At 35.5% G+C, this 22124-nt stretch overlaps 1 protein-coding gene across 7 annotated transcripts in view; it reads left to right on the top strand.

Moving 5' to 3' along the window:
- Positions 1–22124, top strand: part of LOC135849170 (uncharacterized) — a 91184-nt gene that overhangs the window by 18669 nt on the left and 50391 nt on the right. For 2 of the 7 annotated variants that reach the window (XM_065369446.1, XM_065369447.1), the window contains exon 3: positions 128–2614. The exons of 4 other annotated variants lie outside the window; for them this stretch is intronic. In XM_065369446.1, the coding sequence (XP_065225518.1) occupies positions 128–2451 (2324 nt within the window). In that variant the 3' untranslated portion in view covers positions 2452–2614. Of the gene's footprint in view, positions 1–127; positions 2615–15194; positions 16042–16146; positions 18575–22124 lie in introns of those variants that run through there. One more of the 7 variants, XM_065369451.1, reaches the window with a different exon arrangement.

Here is a 22124-nt window from a genome sequence, read left to right on the forward strand (position 1 = left end):
CTATTAGAGCTTCTGAACATTAATTTCATTAAAAAACCATAACATATTATTATATAGTAATTAAGGTACCTATACACATTATGAAAATTTATTAAATGTTTCTGTATGTGTATTCTGTTTTTTCTAGATACCTCAGAAGCTGAAAGTAGTGAAAGTGATGTATCTACGAGTAAAAAAAACCAAGACGATTATGCCACCGAATGCTCAGAATGTTGCTCAGAATCTGATGACGAATCAGAAAGCATTTCTCAAGATCAATTCTCATTCAGCGGCGAACCAAAATTAGAAAAGTTCCTGAAGAACGGTCTCCTCTACGATATCACGCTGAAAATTGGTGAAAAAGTTTATAAACTTCATCGATCTGTGTTAAAATCAAAGTCGTCGTATTTTGAGGAAATTTTTTCCACAGAGTACTCTGAAATAACCGCGCAACACGAGGAAAAACCACCACCTCCTCCGGGTAAAGATAAAGTATATTTTCTACCGGATGATATTATCGATTCAACCGTATTCGATTGGGTAATCGATTACATCTATTTTGAAAAAAAAGAATTCTCGTCCGATGTGATTGTTGGCGTATTCAAAGCTCTGTATGTTCTAAAAATCGACGGTTTATTGGAGTCATGCGCTGACTGGATGAAGGACAATTCTAAGGATATGTGTTCCGAGGATGTGTTGGAAATAATTAATTTCACACATACGTTGGTCGATTACGAATACCTGAATCAATTTTTTTCACCAAAATATATCATTGATTCGTGGCCTAAAGTAGATCACTCGTCAGCACTGTTTGCAGATTTTTTTGATAAGGTTTTTCTACCAGTTAAAACCGACTGCGATGGAAATGAAGTACGATATTTGTTCGACGAAATTGATAAAAAGACATTCGAATGGATTATTCACCATATTTACGATGACGAAGAAGAAGTAGAATTAACCGATGAAAATGTGGCGAGCATATTACGAGCCAGCGAATTGTTAAAAATGGACTCATTAATGGAAGAATGTGTGAATTCGTTGATCCCTACAGAGCAGCGGATTGGAAGTACGAGTTCTAAGGATGTCATCGAAGTATTGAAGTTTGCTCGCAAGAATATCGAGCACAAAGCTTTAGATGCTCTATACCTAGCAAGACATATGACAGAATGGCCTCGGGTTGACGATTCGCTATTTTATTGCATTTCTTTCGAGAGTTTGGAGAATTTGCTATCGTCTCCTTATTTTTTTCTCGACGATCCGCGTGAAATACTGGATATGTGTTCGAAATGGGTTATACACGATATAGAAAACCGATATGAATATGTTCCTGGAATCGCGTTCGCCATTAGTCGTAATTTTAGAATGGTCTGTGATAATTATTCGTTCGCGATTCCTTCTGATTTTAGTCACTGCTCGCAAGACTTTGTTAAGAATGAACTATGGAAAGTGTTGTCTTCAACTTCTGTGCTGCCTTTGGCGATATTATGCGATAATGAAAAAAGTAACCGAACTGTTGAACAGCCAGTGTTTATCATATCAGAAGATGGCGGAAAATTCATTATTTTCAACGCTGAGTGCGAAGAAATGATATCATTTTACCTTTGTAAAAATGTTCCAAACAAAAGTACCTATCACCTCGATTGTAAATACCCTATGTCATCATGCACGATTAATGATAACTTGTATATACTTTGTAGTATGAATAGAACTACTTATTTTCACGTTTTTAATATTTCGTCGAGAAAATTATACTTTTTGACATCGGATTCGCGAAATTATAGGATAAGGAGAACCTATACCTCCGACTATTCGGACGATATCACCGATGAACTGTTTCAATATACGTTGCTGAATTGCTGTAATGAAATTTACTGCTGTTTGGAAAATGGAGAAATATTTAAATATTCGTTCGACTTTAATCGTTGGGCGCGATTTTCAAAGCCTGAGCTGGATAAGGATGAAATCTGTTACACAAGTGACGGAAATAAATTATACAGAATGTGTAATGTAGAGAATGATGATACGGTCGATTACACTTTACAAGTTTACAATTTTCAAGAAAATTCGTGGGTTTCAATTGTCAATTCTAGACTAACTTGTTCCAGCCTTAATCCGAAACCCCCAAATACGCGCAATAGAGCTCGATACGAATTAATTTTTGTCGACGATTATGGTTTCCTGGCGTTATTTACATTCAAGCGTCAATTATTTCTATTCGGTAACGAGTCACAAACTTGGAAAAATGTAGGATTACCTTCGACCGATGGTTGGCGAGATACGATGGCTATTGGCCAGAATCAAGGTGGTGAAATATTATACGTGTTTGGCGATAGATTGTATCATCGTTTTCCTTCGGATCAAGATTTTGTATTGAAAGTGCCACGGTCGGCAACGGAGGAAAAGCTTAGTAAATTCAAGTATACGAATAATGAGAATCTTGTGATTATTCATAATCCTAAAACTCATATGTAGGTCATATTTTTGATTTGATTGTGGTTTTTGTGTTTGTTTACTCGTACATGTCAGTTTCGATATTTAAATAAGGTATCTACAAATTATTATTGTGTACTTTCTGTATATTATTAATCTTGATGAAAATAAAGTTCTGAGACTGTTTTTACAGAGTCTGTCTGTATGTGGTATTTTGATTTTATGTAAATCTTATTCCAAGGGAAGTATCCTAAATGGCATAACAATTTTTGAACCAGACAAGAATGAATCGATATAGGATACCAAAATACACCATCCAGCTAATATTTCAGGAGCTGAAATTCATTATTATTTTTTCGAATTCGAGCTAAGAATGAGAAAAAATGAAAATCTTACCAAATTGACCTAGAAATCTGAAATTTGCTTTGTACACTGTTTTCGACCACCTGGGTCGATTGTTGAATGTTGATGGCTTCGAATCGTTCTGGAGCCTCCAGTGAGTTTTTGGATTCTCTAGTTTTTGAAAAAATGCTGCGAATTGGGGTGAACACGATAGTAATAATTTTATTTTTTGAAATTTTGTTGTTCAAATTTTCCTCTGGTATACTTAGGGTTAATTTAGGTTTCAATGCCAAACGAATTTTGAAAAAAAAATGAAACTTCCATGAACCTATAATTCGATACCTGTGCTGTACTTTTTGAAATGTTGAGCTTCATTCAATTTTGGTTTTAGGATCTATTGGATTCCAGAATTAAAATCACATATCTAGCTTTTGAAAATCTATCATTCGATACCTCATGTTAAGTACATTTTTTGAAATTTCGCTGCTGTCTCACTCTAGTAGGCTTACTTAATTCAGGTTTTGGGGCCAAATGGATTTTAGAAACAAAAACAAAATATCAATAAAGAAACCTGTAATTTGATACCCATAATCTATTCCTATTGTATTTTTTGAAATTACGAGCATCACACTCCCTTTTTGGAGACTTAATTTTGATTTTAGGGCCAGAATTCGCCAAAATGCATTTTTTAAAATGAAAGGCCCAGGTCCACCCATGTAGACAGAATTTTTGTTTTGAAGTCAAATTGTTTTCAGAGTTAGAAGATCAGCCCCTTCGAAAACTTGAATTTTTTCGATTATTTGAAATTTTTCATCGAGTCTCTTTCGGTTTAGGAGTTTGTAGACATTTCAAAAATACCCAAAAAATGTGAAATGTGAAAAATGACCTTAGAATTGTTCATTTGGGTAAATCTCGAAACAATGTCGGAGATTTTGACCAATTTCAGTTCACCCCCTTCATTTTAAGTTGGAGATCTTTCAAAAAAAAAAATCAGTTGCGGAGGTACTCCTGGGGAAAAAATGGGTTCTCAGAGAGGGAGCATTTTCAAAAAAATCGTGTTTTTTTCGATCTGGCTCTTGCCAAATCTCTTCTCGGAAAAATTACCCACTTCAATTTCCAAACGAAAGTAAGTATAGGTATTTGAGATTCTGTGTCGACTCGGGCCAAACTAAAGAACATTTAGGATACTTCTGAGCGGCTGGAAATTTGCAAATCGCTTATTTTTTGGGTAAATTCGTGTTTTGAAAATGTTATGTGGTGGTGCCAATTTTGTAGCCAGTATTGCCAATGTTGAAAAACTAAAAAATTCCAAGTGGGTAATTTTTCTCGATTTTTGAAAATTGATAATATGTAATGAACAGAAAACCGACACTACTGCGTTCCAAAATATTTCCCTAATAAATAATCCGAAATATTCAAGAAGAAAAAATTCTAGAGATTCAAATTTTCCCTCAAAAAGTTTATGATTTGTGGACTTGAATTTTGATCAGGGCCGTCGAGAGCCAATGTGGATTGTGCACCCAGGGCAAATATAATTTGGCCCCATTTCTGGGGACATAACATAGAAGATTTTTAATAGAAGGAGAGGGGTTCGGCTGAAAATTTTCCGACTGATATACGAAAAAACACCAATTTTGCCGATTGATATCATACCTATTCATATAACAATTTTTATCATGTGAATTTTTCAATTTTAAAATAAGAAACCAATTGGCCCAAGAAAAACTTTGAAAGCTAAATTGTAAATGTTTTTTAGAAATTTCATTTTGGAAGAGAAAATAAAACAAACCCGAGCGAAACGAGCTGCCAAAAGCTTTCAAAAATTTGTATTTTGAGATGTAAAAAAAAAAAAACAAAACAGTTTTTTCCATCACAGGCCCTTGTTTTGACTTGCTCTTCAGAAAACACGGGCCCAGGGCAAACTGTCCCCTTTGCTCCCCCTTCACGATGACCATGATTTTGACGACAACGGTCTAGGTCGACGCAGAATCTCAAATACATATTATTTCTTAGAACTAGGTAATTTTTGGCAGAGCTAGTTCAGTAAAGACTGAAGTGAAAAAACCATATTTTCTTCAAAATTGTCTCCTCTTTGAAGACCCATATCTCTCCTTCAGGAACACTTCCTGGCCTAAAAAATTTTTTGACTGACTTTTAACTCGAATAAAAGTCTTCAGTAATTAATCTAGTCAGAATCCACTGACATTTTTTTCGCGATCCGCCTCTGAACTGAACTTAGGGCTTGACGTTGATTTAAGTTTTTGGAATTAAGATTCTCGCGCTTTTGAATTAATTTTTATTATTGCATCACATTTTGTGGGTATATCTTGAAAGTGATACCTAAGTAGACCTATATATTTTTGTTTTTCAAACAAAATAAGTAATTATACTTACTTATTCTGGTTCAATTTCAAGGTCATTTCAAAACTGAAGAAAACATATTTGTTTTTCAGAAAAATAAAATCAGAATCATGGCGAGTGACAGTGAGAATCCTACCGAAGCAGCAGCTGATCCCCAGCAGGAGCACAAAATTATCATCAAAAGTCAATACAAGGATATTATGGTAAAAGTCGAAGGAGGCACGTATTACCTGGATCGGCTTCGATTGGCTTTAAAATCAGATTATTTCGAGAAATTATTCACCGAAGATTTCAGCGAAAGAAACAGCGACTTGATAGAACTTCCACTGCTGGATACAGACACTTTTTCCTTGATAGTTGATTTCATTTATGGAGACACGTTGGATTCGATCATTGACGCAGATAACTTTGTGTCATTGCTGATTGCTTTCGATTATCTACAGATGAATATCGACGCAGATACTTACAAAAACTTAATAACGAGAAATTTGTGTCTCAGGGCATCTATAGACGATATACTCGGATTGTATCGTTTTATTGTGGAAACTGCCACCTACGAATATCTGTTACCAGTTATTTTTGATGGTCTGTCTGAACATTTGGTCAAGTTACAAGATCGCGACGAATTCCTATCAATCGCACTAGATCATTTGATCGAAATCATCACTCGACGCGAAGTTCCTTCAGATACAGTTGAAAAATATCAAACTCGTGTATTCAGTAAAATTTGCGCCAAGTGGATTTGTCACGAGTTAGAAAATCGACTGCCAAGACTAATCGATCTAGTAAATGCGATTAGGTACAGATTTTACTTTTCCAATAAGATTTCTGGTGAAGATCCTGAGCTGCGGATGCCTGCCTTTAAAGAACATACGAAGCAGGATGATGTTTCGAGATACGTGTATAAACTTTTGCTATACAGTGGAAAGATCTGCAAAGGAGTAGGTACGTAGAATTTTAATATTATGTGCTTAGGTACTTGAAATTTTGAAAATATATTTTGAGATTTCGTCAACTGATGTGAAATTTATAAAGATACTGGAATTGAAACTCAGTAATGATCATTTTTTGTGTGTCTTGTTTTAGATGCATCAGAATCGGAAGAATATGAAAATAGAGTTTACGTATCGGACGGAAGAAAATTCAAATGCTCGACGTGCGGATCAGAGAGTGTCAAACCAGATGGTGAATTCAATCGTGAACCTAAACTAGAGAAATTCCTAAAGGGCTGTTATTTCTACGATATCACGTTTAAAGTTGGTGAAAAAATTTATAAACTTCATCGATCTGTGTTGGAATCAGTGTCTCTGTATTTCAAACAAATGTTTTCTGCCGAATACTCCGAGATAGCTGCCCAATGTGAAGGAATTCCAACACCTCCGAGCAAAGATGAAGTGTATATTATCGACGACATCGATCCAACCATATTCGATATTATAATCGACTACATGTATTTTGGAAAAGAGCAATTCACGTCTGATATTATTCTCGGGTTATTTAGAGCTCTAAACGTATTAAAAGTCGAACGCTTACGAATGCTGTGCCGTTCCTGGATGGAAAACAATACTTATGACATCAGTGCTGCAGATACTCTTGAAATATTACATTTGATCCGCAACAACTCCGATTATAAAACGTTGAGTACACATTTATCATCTACCTATATTGAAACTTCGTGGCCCAAAATAGGCAAATTACCTGTACTCGCACGGTTTTTTGATGCGATTTCCTTGGACCAATTGACATTTGAAATTCACCCGGATGGATACGAAGTCTATTTGTTTGATAAAATTGATCAAAATACATTCAAGTTGATTGTCGATTACGTATATTATAATGAGTTCGAATCAAGCTTAGAGGAAGAAAAAACGTGTATTATGTCTGTATTAAAAGCGAGCGATATGCTTAAAATGAACGAGTTGATGGAAGAATGTGTAGAATGGTCAATAAGATGTCAAATTCAAATTCTTTATTTGAGATACATGCGGCAGCATTGCTGCCATCGTATCAAAGTTAAACATGTAAGTACATAGAATACAAATTTCAGCTTTAAAATATAGGGTAAAAAAAAAAAAAAAAAAAAAACTAGATTAAAACATGAAAGATGAAGATTTAAAACTATGGGTACATAAAATCTACTCCAGGTTATTTCAAAAAATTTGAACTCTTATTGATCCGTGGAGCTGAGATATTCTTCCAGGGTATAATAAGCCCTAGTTATCAGCCATTCTTTCAGGACATGTTTGAATTTTTTTGCAGTTGGCTGGTTTTTTACACTCCCTGGAATCCGATTATATACTTTTGCAGCAGATGATACAGTGCTACTCTGAAGAAGTTTTGTGCGGTGGTGGGGAGTTCTGAGGTTACCTCGTGATCTGGTACTGTATGGATGGGTAATTTTTGGAAAGGTTATAACCCCAGTATAAACCATGAGAGATATGTCCAGAATATATTGTGATATTGTAGTGAGAATTTTATTATCAACAAAGGTGGGTCTGCATGTTTGTCTTAGAGGTAGTTTATAAATTGTTCTTATCGCCAATGTTAGGGTAAAACAGGGGGTTCTTAGGGTTTAGGGGAAAAGTCTTATTTATGCCACCTGGTACTTTAACCCTAAAACCAACCAAGTTCGTATAGAACACTGAACCCACAAGATATAAATACCTATCTCAGTCTACCCAACTACTACTCTCCACAACTCGTCGTAAATCAATGATCAACACAAATACATACGTTTCACCATATATTTATATCTCTCATTTGATGTACAGTGAATAAGAACGTTACTACGATAACTATTCAATACCATTCGTTTACACGAAAGATTCTGCTGGGAATAAAGGCGTTTCCTAAATAGAGATGGCAAGAGCCAGCGTTAAACTCGTTACTACTCATTTAAAGATAAAAGGAAACTGCAAGGCGGCTCGCTTCGGCAATCTCGGCCGTCGTCTCCACTGAACCAGTACACCAGATGGCGCTGTACCGGTTGCAGTGTTGCCGCCTGCCTGGGCATCAAATTACCACTGTAGAGTGGTAACATGGAGTCCCAAGTACCCTCTACATAATGCCCCGGCTGGGTATAGCTCGGGGGCCCGTCTGGATACGCAGCCTAAAGAGGCCTACTCAGCGTCTCGTAGAGTACTTGGGCTCCCCCTGCCCCGCCTCGTATCACAGATGTGGCCTACTCGTCCTAAGACCCTATCAGACCCTATCTGGCTACTCGTGCAGAATCTTGTAACAATACGCGAACTTAAGATTAACATATCTACACATGTTTACATGAAATCATAATCTAATTACATTACTATGTTAACCTTAATTATACACCATCCTTGGACCGGATCTTGACTGGAGCCCTGGAGCGCTTCACGAATCTGAACTGGAACCTGTGTAGCTACTCAGGTGAGCTTCTCATTAATCTTGCTCTTTCTTCTTTATGTTTCAGATTCTCGCTGGAATTCTTCTCACTGGAACCAGACTCAGGTAACTACTCGTATTTCTACTCATAATTTACCTCAGAATACTAACTCTTTGTTTCACAGGTGCTGGCACTCAACACGTCTGGACCAGTTTAAACGTCTCAATTCCAGCTACTCACGTGATTACTCCCAGTTACTCATACGATTACTTGAAGCTGCTCATCGATACCTATCACGGGACGTAATATTTCTACTTTTTTACTTCTCAAATCAAAGAAAAACTTTGTACTTTGTTCTTCATTCTTCTTTTCACAGGTACCTCTGAGGTGTTTTCGAGCTACTCAAGATCGTTATTCCAATACTCATGGTCCAAATGGTCAGACTCGCGAAATAACTACACTTCAATTCTCATCACGTAAGTCTTTTCATTATTTTTTATATAATAAGTCCTGAAGATGTAAGCGAAATTTTGAAGATTGCCAGCAGAAATACGAAATATCGGGATGCTTTGAATAGCGTATACCTTGTGAAACATTTGGTAGAATGGCCTAAAATAAACCTGGAATTGTTTTGTACAACGTCTTACGATTGTTTGGAGGATGTCTTAACATCGCCAAAGTTTTTCCTCGACGATCCACGTGATATCCTAGATATATGTTCGAAATGGGTTGTACACGATGTGGAAAATCGATATCACCTTATTCCTCGAGTCGCTCTGGCAATAAGTCAAAATCGCCTAGTGGACTGCGATAATTACTCGATCGTGAGCCCTTCTGATTTGAACGCTTGCTCGCAAGATTTTGTTAAAGATAAATTATGGGAAATTCTTAGCTCAACTTCTGTGCTTCCTGTTGATGTGTTATCGAAGAATACCCTACCGGCCACAAACGTCTAATAGACATCTATTAGATATTCTTTTCAGCCAAAGATACAGCTAATGGATAACTGGAATAGCTGAAATTACCTTGTTTTAATAACTGGAAAGTACCTTTTATGTAGTATTACATGGTAAATACAAGGCTAATAGATATCTGTAAAGCATTATGGCTGCAATGCGCTAAAGAATAGATATCTATTCTCCAATGCCTTGTAGCCATAATGTTTTACAGATATCTATTGGATGCTTCTCAGCTATTAAAACGACTGAAATTCGCCCTGCAAAATGAAAGTGCTTTTAACAATCTGCAACTTGTTTATTTGGGTAAATTTAAAGAAAACTCAAAGTGTTCAAAAAGTAATAGGTAATATCTACATCTACATGTATTATAATAGGTAAGTGGCAAAGTTTTACATTATTCAGGTATAATTGGAGAAGAATTTGCGGAAATAATAGCAAAATGGTGTCAGCAGCATATTCACTTTATCAGTAAGTTAGTACATATTAATATAATTAACATGAAAATAAGAAGTTCATGGTTAGGTAGGTACTATACAGATCTATACTTACATATTATCATATATTTCATAAACTATTTCTACCTATAATCATGAGTTTCATAATTTCATGTCAGTTATAAATCTACTTACTACGTAAGATAAACATGCTGCTGACTCAATTTTTCCATTATTTTCCGCGAATTCTTCTCAAATCGAACCTGAATCACTCGGAGTTTGTCACTTTTTAAACACTTTGAGTTTTCTTTACATTTAACATAAATAAACACGTTTTACGATACATATTTTCTTATCAAAAAGCTAAATTGAAGAAATATCAACTTTAAATGTAATTTAAGAACTCAATTAATTGTAATTTATTGCAATTGCGGCCATTTTCAAGCATAAAATAACGAGAATACTTATTTCCGATGCACACCTCCCTTCTATCATGACAACTGGAGCAATACTAAAGTTATTGTTCAAGTTTTGGTAGTAACTGAGTGAATTCTGACATCTATTAGACATCTAGTAGCTATAAATTTTTGTTTAGTTATTTAATATCTGGTGACAATATATTTTAGCTATATTTAATTTTTTTCTAATAGATATTGTAAATTTGGGCTTATAGCTAACTATTAGACGTTGCTTGATATTCCATTCAACAGAATATTTTAACAACTTTTCCAAATATCTGAAAGACAGCTAATGAATAGCAGAATGGCTGAATAGCTGAAAAGCTGTTGCAGACATAAATATTCTGTCTATTAGAGATTTGTGGCCGGTAGGGTAGCACCGTGAAAGAATGCACCAAACAGCCAGTTTTCATCACGAGAGAGGAAAACAGAATATTTAAGATTTTTGATTCGAATTGGGATGAAATTGAATCGTTTTACCTTTGCAAAAATGCCAGAAAGTACGATTCTTCTGACTTCATGTCAGCAACGATGATGGACGATAATTTATTCATACTTCACTCTAGGTGCATCGAAACTTTTTTTCACTTGTACAATGTTTCAACGAACACGTTATTCGCGTTGACATCTGATCCACGAATTTATAAAACGGAAAATGGTGAAATTTATGGTAACCCGATTAAAAACACTTTACTCAATTGTCGGGGCCAAATATACAGCTGTCTGAGTGACGGTCTGATATTGAAATATTCATTCGAATTTAATCGCTGGATGAAATTCGCCGAACCTGAGCCAGATAAAGGTGGAATATTTTTCACCAGTTGCGGAAATCAATTATACAGAATGTATAAACTATCCCAAAATGATAATATGACTGAGTACACTGTGGAACGTTATAATTTCAAAAAAAGATTGTGGATTTCTAAGCCTAGTTCAAAACTATCGACTGATTATGACGGTGATCTACAGGAACTGATTTTTCTAACCAAGTACGGTTTCGCTGCGTTATTTAAAGAAATATTATTTTATTTTGATCAAAAGAAACAAAATTGGGAACAAACGCTTTTACAATCGTTCTTAGAGTATTCGCCTGCGTATGGAAATGAAGATAAAGCTATTACGTCTCTTATTGGTCAGAATGAAGCAGGCGAATTGTTGTATGTGCTCAATAATAAATTGTATAGTTTTTGTCGTTGGCGTGAGGATTGGGAGTTGAAGAGAACTTGGCCTATGCGAAAAAAAGAAAGCTCGTATTATTCGTTTCGGGACGAATTACTTCTCCCTTATGAAAATATTGTAGCTATTCATAAGCCGACTATTTTGTGATTAATCGTTTCAAATTGAATATTCGTGTAATGTTTTATTTACCTACCTCATAGTTTTTTATGTTCATTTAAATGTGTAGGTATTATGTAATCAGATCAAATGTATGAGTAAGTATGTATCTAATGTGTCAATTTCCTTGGGAATAAATTTGAGATTTTTTTTACTGATAGTGAGTTGTGTGATCTTTTAATTTGAAATATTCCAAATGTGTAATTCATCAAGCGAACATTATTTCGTGAAATTCGAAGTACCAGCTTATTAGTTCTCTTCAGATTGATTGACGAGGGCGAGGGAACCTTTTTAGCTCGTCAACCCCAAGCTGAAATTTGATTCACTGAAAGAACGTGTTACCCTAACCTCACAAGAACCAAATTTTCATAGTTGCCTGGTTGCCGAAGTTGATTTACGTATCAATATTGGAGGATAATAATTATTTATAAATGGTGAAAATAGCCAAATTTGATCAGATCTATGGGTGCCACCAAAGGTACGAAAAGAGTAAATATGCAAGATAAAAATCTGAAACTAGATTTATGATAATAAAGCCTATCCCTCGAATTAATTGTCACCATTTTCGAGTCGATTTAGAGCCTCCAGCAGAAGGTTACTTTTCTCCAGAAATTTCAAATTGTTCCAGAAGGCGTCGTAATGAAATTCGGGTACTGAAAATACAATCTTGTCACAAGTTTAACTTTCTGAATTGCTTAGGGCAGGTGAACCTCAAATCCGAGGTGACGGACTTAGGAGTGTAGGTATTTTTTCCAAGTTGAAAAATCTGTACTTTTAAAAAAGTTCTGATTTCGTCAACTTTTGGAAAAAATTACTCAAAAGTCAAAACTTCGTCTGTTCCATGAAGTCGACCTCCCAAATCAATTGCAACCATTTTCAAGCTGATCTGGAGCCCGCAGAAAAAGTTGATTTTTCTCCAACAATTTCAAATTGCTCACAATTGCTCCAACAACAACAGAGTAACTCTATTTCAACCATCATTTTTTCATTTTTTGTAAAATTTCGGCAGCTGAAAATTTAATATTGTCATACTCGTAAGTTCAGCCTTCTAAATTGATTAGGCCAGGTAAATTACAAATCTGATGGGACGAGTCCAAAAAATGTAGGTACTTTTTTACTAGTTGAAAATTTCATAAAATTTTAAAAAAATCAATTTGTCAATTTTTGTAACAAATTACCTACTCGAAACTAGTTCAACTATCTAAAGACGATCCCACGAATCGATTTCAACCATTTTCAGGCCGATCCGGAGCTTCCAGCGATCTCGACGTTCATTTTTTCAAACCTGTAGGAGTGTGCCTCTGAGAAATCTCACGTGCGAATAGATCTACTTTATAAAGTAGATGAAGTTTTTGAACACTTTGTTGCAAAAATTGACGATTTTGTAATTTTTTAAAATTTGAGATTTTTTAATCCATCTGTCCTAATTGATTAAGAACGTTGATATGACGGGACTAAATTTTCATCTACCAAATTTGATCACGAGACCATCTGTAGCGATTTGAAATTGCTGGAGAAAAATTAACTTTTGCTGAAAGCTCCAGATCAACACGAAAGTGGTGGAAATCAATTCGGGGGGAGGGGAGACTTTAGGCCATGAACAGAGTATCAGATTTTTAAAAAATTATTTTAAAATCAAGTTCGGCAGCTAAAAATTTGGTTCTTCAAAATTTCAGATGCTAAAATTGATTTTTGATTTTTTTCACAAATTTTTGATATTAGGTACCTTATTTCAAAAATGGACCAATTTCAGCGATTTATAATTTTTAGAGATGTGAGAGCTAAATTATGTAAAAATTGTGAAAATTAGTTTTGAAACTAATATCAACTTCTCCTAACTGAATTTCACCAATTCTGGTCATTCTGAAGCCTCCAGACCAATTTTCAATTTTTCCAAAATTTTATTTTTTCTCCACAAGGTATGAACTGCAGCCTCCAGCGATTTTTTTTAAATTTTCTGCAAAAATGAACTTCAACTCGACGGTCAAAGGGAGCGTTCAATTAAGATTTAAAATTAGTTAGGTCATTCCACCACAACTCAGCCAACGTTTTTGAGTCATGTCCTTCGATTTCGCTCAATTATTTTTTGCAACATCTACGCACCCAATAAGTAAAAAACCCGCAATCAGTTTGGTACCAGTCCTTCCAGAGGCGGGTGGGGAGAGGCTCAAATTATTTTCACATTGCCTCGAGGTACTCAACTTCAGCAGCGCATACCTCCAAAGCTATGATACTTTGATCAAAACTAATTTCACGGTTCGAAAGGACATTGCATTTTGAACTTTCCAAGTATTTTGAAATTTTCAAAAGTTGAAAGTTGAACTTTCAAATCGAAAGTTCAAATTTCAAAATGGCGCTGTAAGTGGGAGCTACCATTTAAAATTCTGAAAAAATGTTCATAGATGTACTTTTTGATGATTTTTTGAAATATTTAATTTTTGAGATGGGACCTTTCGTTGGAAGGGGAGCTACCCCTCCCCCAAATTTGAGCAAAACTTACAAAAAAATATCTGGGGCATGTGATATATTGAATTGTATGTTTTCGGTAACGCTGAACACGAATATGGCGTCAGATTTTTGATTGGACTTCATGCACGGCCCTCAGCACTTCCCCAAGGGGGGGGGGGGTGACAGTCAAAAAATGGTTTCATTTGTGTGACACATGAAATAGTGTGTTTTCGATATCGCTGATTACGAATATAGCCTTAGTTTTTCAAATTTACCTCATCCATGGCCCCCAAAACCTTCCCAAATAGGTAAAAGTTGAAAAAATGTGTTTCATTTGTGTTGGAGGCCGTGCATGGGGTCCAGTCAAAATTCTGGCGTCATATTCGTGTTCAGCGTCACTAAAAACATACTATTTCATGTGTCGCACGAACAAAACATTTTTTTGAATTTTTACCCCATTTGGAGGGGCGCTGGGGGCCGTGAATGGGGTCCAATCAATAATCTGAGGTCATATTCGTGTTCAGCGTTACCAAAAACATACAATTTGATATATCACATGCCCCAGATATTTTTTTGAAAGTTTAGCCCAAATTTGGGGCAGAGGGTGTTTCCCCTCCATCAAAAGATCCCATATCGAAAATTGAATACTTCGAAAAAGCATCAAAAGGTACATCTATGGAAATCTTTTCAGAATTTTAAGTGGGAGCTCCCATTTACAGCGTCATTTTGAAATTTGAACTTTCGATTTGAAATTATATAGACTGTCCCTTGTAATAATTGTATGTTGAGGGTATATTCTAAAAGTGATACCATAATTACACCTATATGTGAGGGGGCATGCGAAAAGGGCCCAAGGACCATACGACCAAAACTAAAATTTTACAGAAGGTTCCATTCGATTCTTGAAGAGTTCCTACAACAATTTCAGAAAACATTTTTTACATTTTTGGTCGTATGGCCCCTTTTTGTATGCGCCCTCACATATTATATTTTAATTTTTCGAACAGAATAAGTAATTATGTTTACTTACTTATTCTGGTTCAATTTTAAGGTCATTCCAAAACTGAAGGAAAAAAAATTTGTTTTTCAGAGAAATAAAATCGGAACCATGGCGAATGGGAACCCTACCGAGACAGCAGCTGATCCCCAGCAAGAGCACAAAATTATCATCAAAAGTCAATACAAAGATATTATGGTAAAAGTCCAAGGAGGCACGTATTACCTGGATCGGCTCCGATTGGCTTTAAAATCAGATTATTTCGAAAAATTATTCACCGAGGATTTCAGCGAAAGAAACAGCGACTTGATAGAACTTCCACTGCTGGATACAGACACTTTTTCCTTGATAGTTAATTTCATTTATGGAGCCACGTTGGATTCGATTATTCGTGCAAATAACTTTGCATCGTTGTTGATGGCTTTCGATTATCTACAGATGAATATCGACGCAGATACTTATAAGAACCTCGTAACGAGAGGCTTATGTCTCAGGGCACCATTAGATGATTTACTCAGCTTATATCATTTCATTGTGGAAACCTCCACTTACGAGTATCTGTTACCAGTTATTTTCGATGGCCTGTCTAAACATTTGGAGAAATTACAAGATCGCGACAAATTTCTATCGATCGCACTAGATCATTTGATTGAAATAATCTCTCGACGACCTACAGCTTTTAATTCGTTAGAAAAATACCGAACTCGTGCATTCAGTCAAATTTGCGCTAAATGGATCTGCCACGAGTTGGAAAATCGACTACCACGAGCAATAGATCTCATGAATGCGGTTAGGTACAGATTTTACTTCTCCAATAAGATTTCTGGCGACGATCCCGAGCTGCAGGTGCCTGTCATTGATGAGCAAACGAAGCTAGATGATGTTTCGAGATACGTTTACAAACTTTTGGTGTACAGTGGAGAAATCTGCAAAGGAGTAGGTATGTGGAATTTCAATATTATATGCTTGGGTACTTGAAATTTTGGAAATTTATTTTGGGATTTCATCAACATATGTATCATTTTTTGTGTCTTTCTTGTTTCAGATGCATCAGAATCGGAAGAATATGAAAATAGAGTTGACGTATCGGACGAAAGAAGAAGAAAATGCTCGACGTGCGGATCAGAGAGTGTCAAACCAGATGGTGAATTCATCCATGAACCTAAAATGGAGAAATTCTCGAAAGACTGTTATTTCTACGATATCACGTTCAAAGTTGGCGAAAAAATTTATAAACTTCATCGATCTGTATTGGGATCGGTGTCTTTGTATTTCAAACAAATGTTTTCTACCGAATACTCCGAGATAGCTGCCCAATGCGAAGGAATTCCAACCCCTCCTAGCAAAGATAAAGTGTACATTATCGATGACATCGATCCAACCGTATTCGATATTGTAATCGACTACATGTATTTTGGAAAAGAGCAATTCACGTCCGATATCATTCTCGGGTTATTTAAAGCTGTAAAGATATTAAAAATGGATCGTTTGCGAATGCTGTGTCGTTCCTGGATGGAAAAAAATACTTACGACATCTGTGATGCGGATGCTCTTGAAATATTACATTTGATCCGCAACAACTCCGATTATAAAACGTTGAGTGCACATTTATCATCTACCTATATTGAAAATTCGTGGCCCAAAATAGGCAAATTACCTGTACTCGAATGGTTTTTTAACGAGATTTCCTTGGACCAGCTGCCATTTGAAATTCACCCTGATGGACACGAAGTTTATTCGTTTGATGAAATCGATGAAGATACATTCGAGTTGATTGTCGATTACGTATATTATTGTGAATTTCCTGGATCGTGCTTGCAGGAAGATACTACTCGTATTATGCCCTTATTAAAAGCGAGCGATATACTTAAACTGAACGAATTGATGAGAGAATGTATAGAATTATTGATTAGATGGCAGCCGAACACAATAACTTCTGAAGATATCAGCGATATTGTGAACATTGCCAGCAGAAATATCGAATATCGCGAAGTTCTGAATAGCGTATATCTTGCGAAACATTTGGTAGCAGGGCCTGAAATAAACCTGGAATTATTTTGTACAATGTCTTACGATTCTTTAGAGGATGTCTTAACATCGCCAAAGTTTTTCCTCGACGATCCACGCGTTATCCTGGATATATGTTCGAAATGGGTAGTACACGATGTGGAAAACCGATATCACTTTATTCCTCGAGTCGCTCTCACTATAAGTCAGAATCGCCTAGTGGACTGTCGTAATTACTCGATCGCAAGTCCTTCTGATTTGAAAGCCTGCTCGCAAGATTTCGTTAGAAATAAATTATGGAAAATTCTAAGCTCAACTTCCGTGCTCCCTGTTGATGTATTATCGAAGAATAGAATCGTGAAAAAACCCACCAAGCAGCCAGTGTTCATCACGATAGAGGAAAACAGACTATTGAAGATTTTCGATTCGAAGTGGGACGAAATTGAGTCATTTTACCTTTGCAAAAATGCCAAAGAGTACGATTGTCCTAAACTTATGTCAGCAACGATGATGGACGATAATTTATTCATACTTCACCCTGTGGGCTCCAACGACGAACATTTTTTTCACGTGTTTAATTTCTCAACAAACAAGTTATTCGCGTTGACTTCTGATCCACGAATTCATAAAAGGAAAAATGGTGAAATGTTCGGTAGACCGATTAAATACACTTTACTTAATTGTCGAGGCCAAATATACTGTTGTCTGAGAGACGGCCTGATACTGAAATATTCGTTCGAATTTAATCGCTGGATGAAATTCGCCGAATCGGAGCCAGATAAAGATAAAATATTTTTCACTAGTTGCGAAAATCAATTATACAGAATGTATAGACTATCCCGAAATGATGATATCAGTGATTACGCTCTGGAATATTATCATTTCAAAAAAAAATCGTGGATTTCAGTGCCTAGTTCGAGACTATCGACTGATTATGACGGTGATCCGCACGAACTGATTTTTGTAATCAATTATGGTTTTGCTGTGTTATTTAAAGACAGATTATTTTATTTTGATCGAAAGGAAAAAATTTGGCTGCAAGCGGTTTTGCAGCCGTACCTAGATTATCGGCCTGGGTTTTTTGAAAATACAAGTAAAGGTGTTACGTCCCTTATTGGTCAGAATGAAGCGGGCGAATTGTTATATGTGATTAATAATAATTTGTATAGTTTTTGTCGTTTGAGTAAGAATTGGGAATTGGAGAAAACTTGGCCTATGCGAAGAGAGAGCTCGTTTTTAGGCTTCACTAACGATATTCTCCCTTATAAAAATATTGCAGCTATTCATAAACGCTGACTATTTTGTGATTAATCGTTTCAAATTGAATATTCGTATAATGCATTATTTAGCTATGCGTAGTTTTGTGTTCATTTAAATTACAATTAGATATGTGAAGATAAAATGTAGGTAAGGTATAAGTTTGTAATAAGTCAATTTTCTTGAGAATAAACCTAAGACTTTTTTTTTTTTTACTGATGATGAGTTGTGTGATTTATTAATTTGAAGTGCCTATTTCAGATGTGTAATTTATCAAGCAAACATTATTTCATTAAATTCGAAGCATCAACTTATTCGTTCTCTTCAGATTGATTATCGAGGGTACTTTTTTAGCTCGTAAATTCCGAGCTGAAATTTCGCTCACTGAAATAACGTGCTATCCTAACCTCAGAACCAAATTTTCATAGGTGCTGAAGTTGATTTTTCGATTTTTTGGAGGATTTTAAGAAATGGTGAAAACTGCTTAAATTTATTGGTACCTACCTAAGAGGTACCTACAAGTGTACAAAAAGAGTGAATTTAAGTACATGGAGATGAAAATCTGAAACTATAGATTTATTATAATAAAGTCGATCCCTCGAATCAACTGTCAGCATTTTCAAGTCGATTTAGAGCCTCCAGCAGAAGTGTACTTTTTTCCAGAAATTTCAAATTGCTCTAGTAGAAAATTCAATCCTGTCATCAAGTTCAACTTTCTGATTTGCTTAGTGCAGGTGAATCTCAAATCTGAGGTGACGAGTTTAGAAGTAAATTTTTTTTACAAGTTGAAAAATTTCAAATTTTAAAAAAGTTCTATTTTTCAACCTTTTGAAAAAAATTACTCTAAAATTCGTCTGTTCCATGAAGTCGACCTCCCAAATCGATTGCAACTATTTTCAGGAGACTAATCTGGAGCCAGCACCGTAAATTGACTTTTTTCCAGCGATTTTAAATTGCTCACAATAATTATCAAATTGAACAAAAAATCAATTTTTCAATTTTTGCAACAAATTACTCGAAACTTTTTCAACCATTTTTCAGTGGAAATGTTGAAAATTTCGTAGCCTTTGAAAAGATTGGTTTGTGATTCTCAAGTCCATTTGACCCCAAAATCATTAAAATTGACTGCATTTTTGGACATTTTAATCCTCAAGCTTCCTTCGGAGAAACTCAATTTTGATTTTGAGACTAAATCAGTTTCAGAATCAAAATCAGAACATTCAAAGCCTTATAAGTCAATGCCAGATACTAAGATTACATTTTTCGAAAATTTCGCAGTAAAACTTCAGGTTTGGAGGTTTAATTTTGATTTTGAAGTCTACTTTTATGGATTTCAGAATCGAAATCAATGACATCGATGCCTTTAAAAAACTATAATTGGATACCCTTATTGCATTTTTTGAAATTACGGGATCCAGACCACCATCGTAGTTCAGCAGGGTTCCCAAAATGATGCGATTCAATTTTTATTGGGGGAAAAATTTGAATCTGATTACCTGAATGTGGTGCAAACGACTTGGATCCTGAGAATCTGGTAAAATAGATCTAATCAAATCAGGTCCATTCCAATCCAATCCAATCCAATGACACTCATGTGTATAAAAAAAATATACTCAGAACAAGGGTAAAATCATACTCTGGTTTGAATGAGCCATATCAATGATATGAAGTGAAACTGTTAGGAGCAATAAAAATTTCAATTTTTAAGGCATTGAGAATTGAACCACCGTAGGCGAATCCTTATTCACGAGTGCATAAATAGGATGACTGAGTATTACATCTCCTATGTAGATTATGAAATACATACCTATTGTACGTGTATTTCAAGCAACAGAACTATAGGTTAAGATTTCGTTTGTTTTTCACAGAAACCTGAATCCGAATCATGGACACTGGAAATTCAAGCCAAGCAACAGCTCTTCATCAAAAACCGGAAAAGTTGATCCGAAGTCAGTTCAAAGATATCATGGTCAAAGTAGACGAAGATATTTATTACCTGGATCGGCTAAAATTAGCTTTACAATCGGGATATTTTGAAAAACTATTCACCGAAGATTATAGAGATAAGAACTGCGACTTGATAGAAATCCCACTGATGGACACCGACACATTTTCCGCCGCGGTTGATATCATTTATGGAAAAAACTTGTATGACGTCATAGATGACGACAATTGTGCATCGTTGTTGATGGCTACGGATTATCTGCAAATGGACCTTGACGTGGATGCTTATCGAAAAATGTTGGCTATACGGTTATGCTTAGGCTGGGGATTATATACCGGCGCTGGCCGTCCGTTTAATGACGAAATATTCAAATTATACCGTTTCATCACGGAGACTGGAAATTACCAGAGTTTATTGTCAGTTGTTGTTCAATACCTGTCTCTACATATCCTAGAGTTACAAGGCGTGGATGAATATCTATCAATTCCGTTCGATCATTATATTCACATAATTTCTCAACGAAAGTTTCGTTGTGATGAAGAAAAATATCAAAAACACTCGTTTAGTAAAGTTTGTGCCGAGTGGATCTGTCACGATATAGAAAATCGTTTACCTCGCATAATTGAGCTCGTAAATGCTGCCAGGTACAGATACTACTGTCCAAATATGTTTTCTTACAATGATACTAACTTACGATTGCCAGCCATCGATCAGTCTACGAGTGTAGATAAAGTTTCAAGGTATTTTTTCAAATTATTCACGTATACTGGAGAAATCAACCATACTGATGGTAAGTATATACGTAATATTTCACGTAGGCATATTTGCTATTTACTCACTTGCAATTGAAAAATAAGATGGGAATTGAAGACGTCATAGCAAAAAGGACATATGTGTGAAAATTGTGTTTTGAGAAAAAGCTGATTGAAAGTTTGAGTGCTTCTGAAGTTTAGAAATGTGCATATTTGAACATGGTGACGATTTTATCTCATTTTCCCACTATCCAACTATACAAAATGCTATGAACCGTCAGTCTGGAGGAAACCGTGTGTTGGCGGTAAGCCCTCAAACATTTCGAATTATATGCCCTTTTTAAAGTGAAAAATTGGCCAAATTTTTTTTTGATTTAAAAAGGTTTTTGAGCAAATTTTTGGGTTTAAACCAGGTAAATAATGATTGACAACACAAAATCGACCATAAGTAACCCGTTATCTCTGAAAAAAGATCGCTATATGTTGAATAAAAAAATAGCAAAAAAGACAAGTTTTTTGGCCAATTTTTTTTTTTAAATTTAAAAATGTTTTTGAGCAAATTTTTGGATTTAAACCATGGTAAATAATGGTTGACAACACAAAATGGACCATGAGTAACCCATTATCTTTGAAAAAGTAAATTTTTAATCGACTTTGCAGTTTTAAAATGGCGATAGCTCACTGGTTTTTCGACTTTGTGAGTGGGGGTGGTTTCATATGATAGAGGAAGGTCTGAAGAATAACAATATGGATTCGTCACAAAAAGGACATGTGTGTCATATATACCCCTTTTTGTTATGACGTCTTCAATTTAAATCGAAAAAAACGACTGTTAGATATTGAATTCTACCCTTCAGATTCGACCTCAGTTACCACTTTTTTTCAAAATGGAACGCTGGGAAGGTACCTACTGCGAAATCCAGGTACCTATCACCTATCCTAAAAATTGATAGATATTTTAGGCCATCAAATTATCAGTCGTAAAGCGTCCGTTAAAGCATTGGAAGCAATGCTTCAACTCAAATTTTTGAAAAAAAAATTAGAAAAACGATTGATACCTAA

The sequence above is a fragment of the Planococcus citri genome, chromosome 5 (genome assembly GCF_950023065.1).
Source record: "Planococcus citri chromosome 5, ihPlaCitr1.1, whole genome shotgun sequence".
NCBI classification, from domain to species: domain Eukaryota; kingdom Metazoa; phylum Arthropoda; class Insecta; order Hemiptera; family Pseudococcidae; genus Planococcus; species Planococcus citri.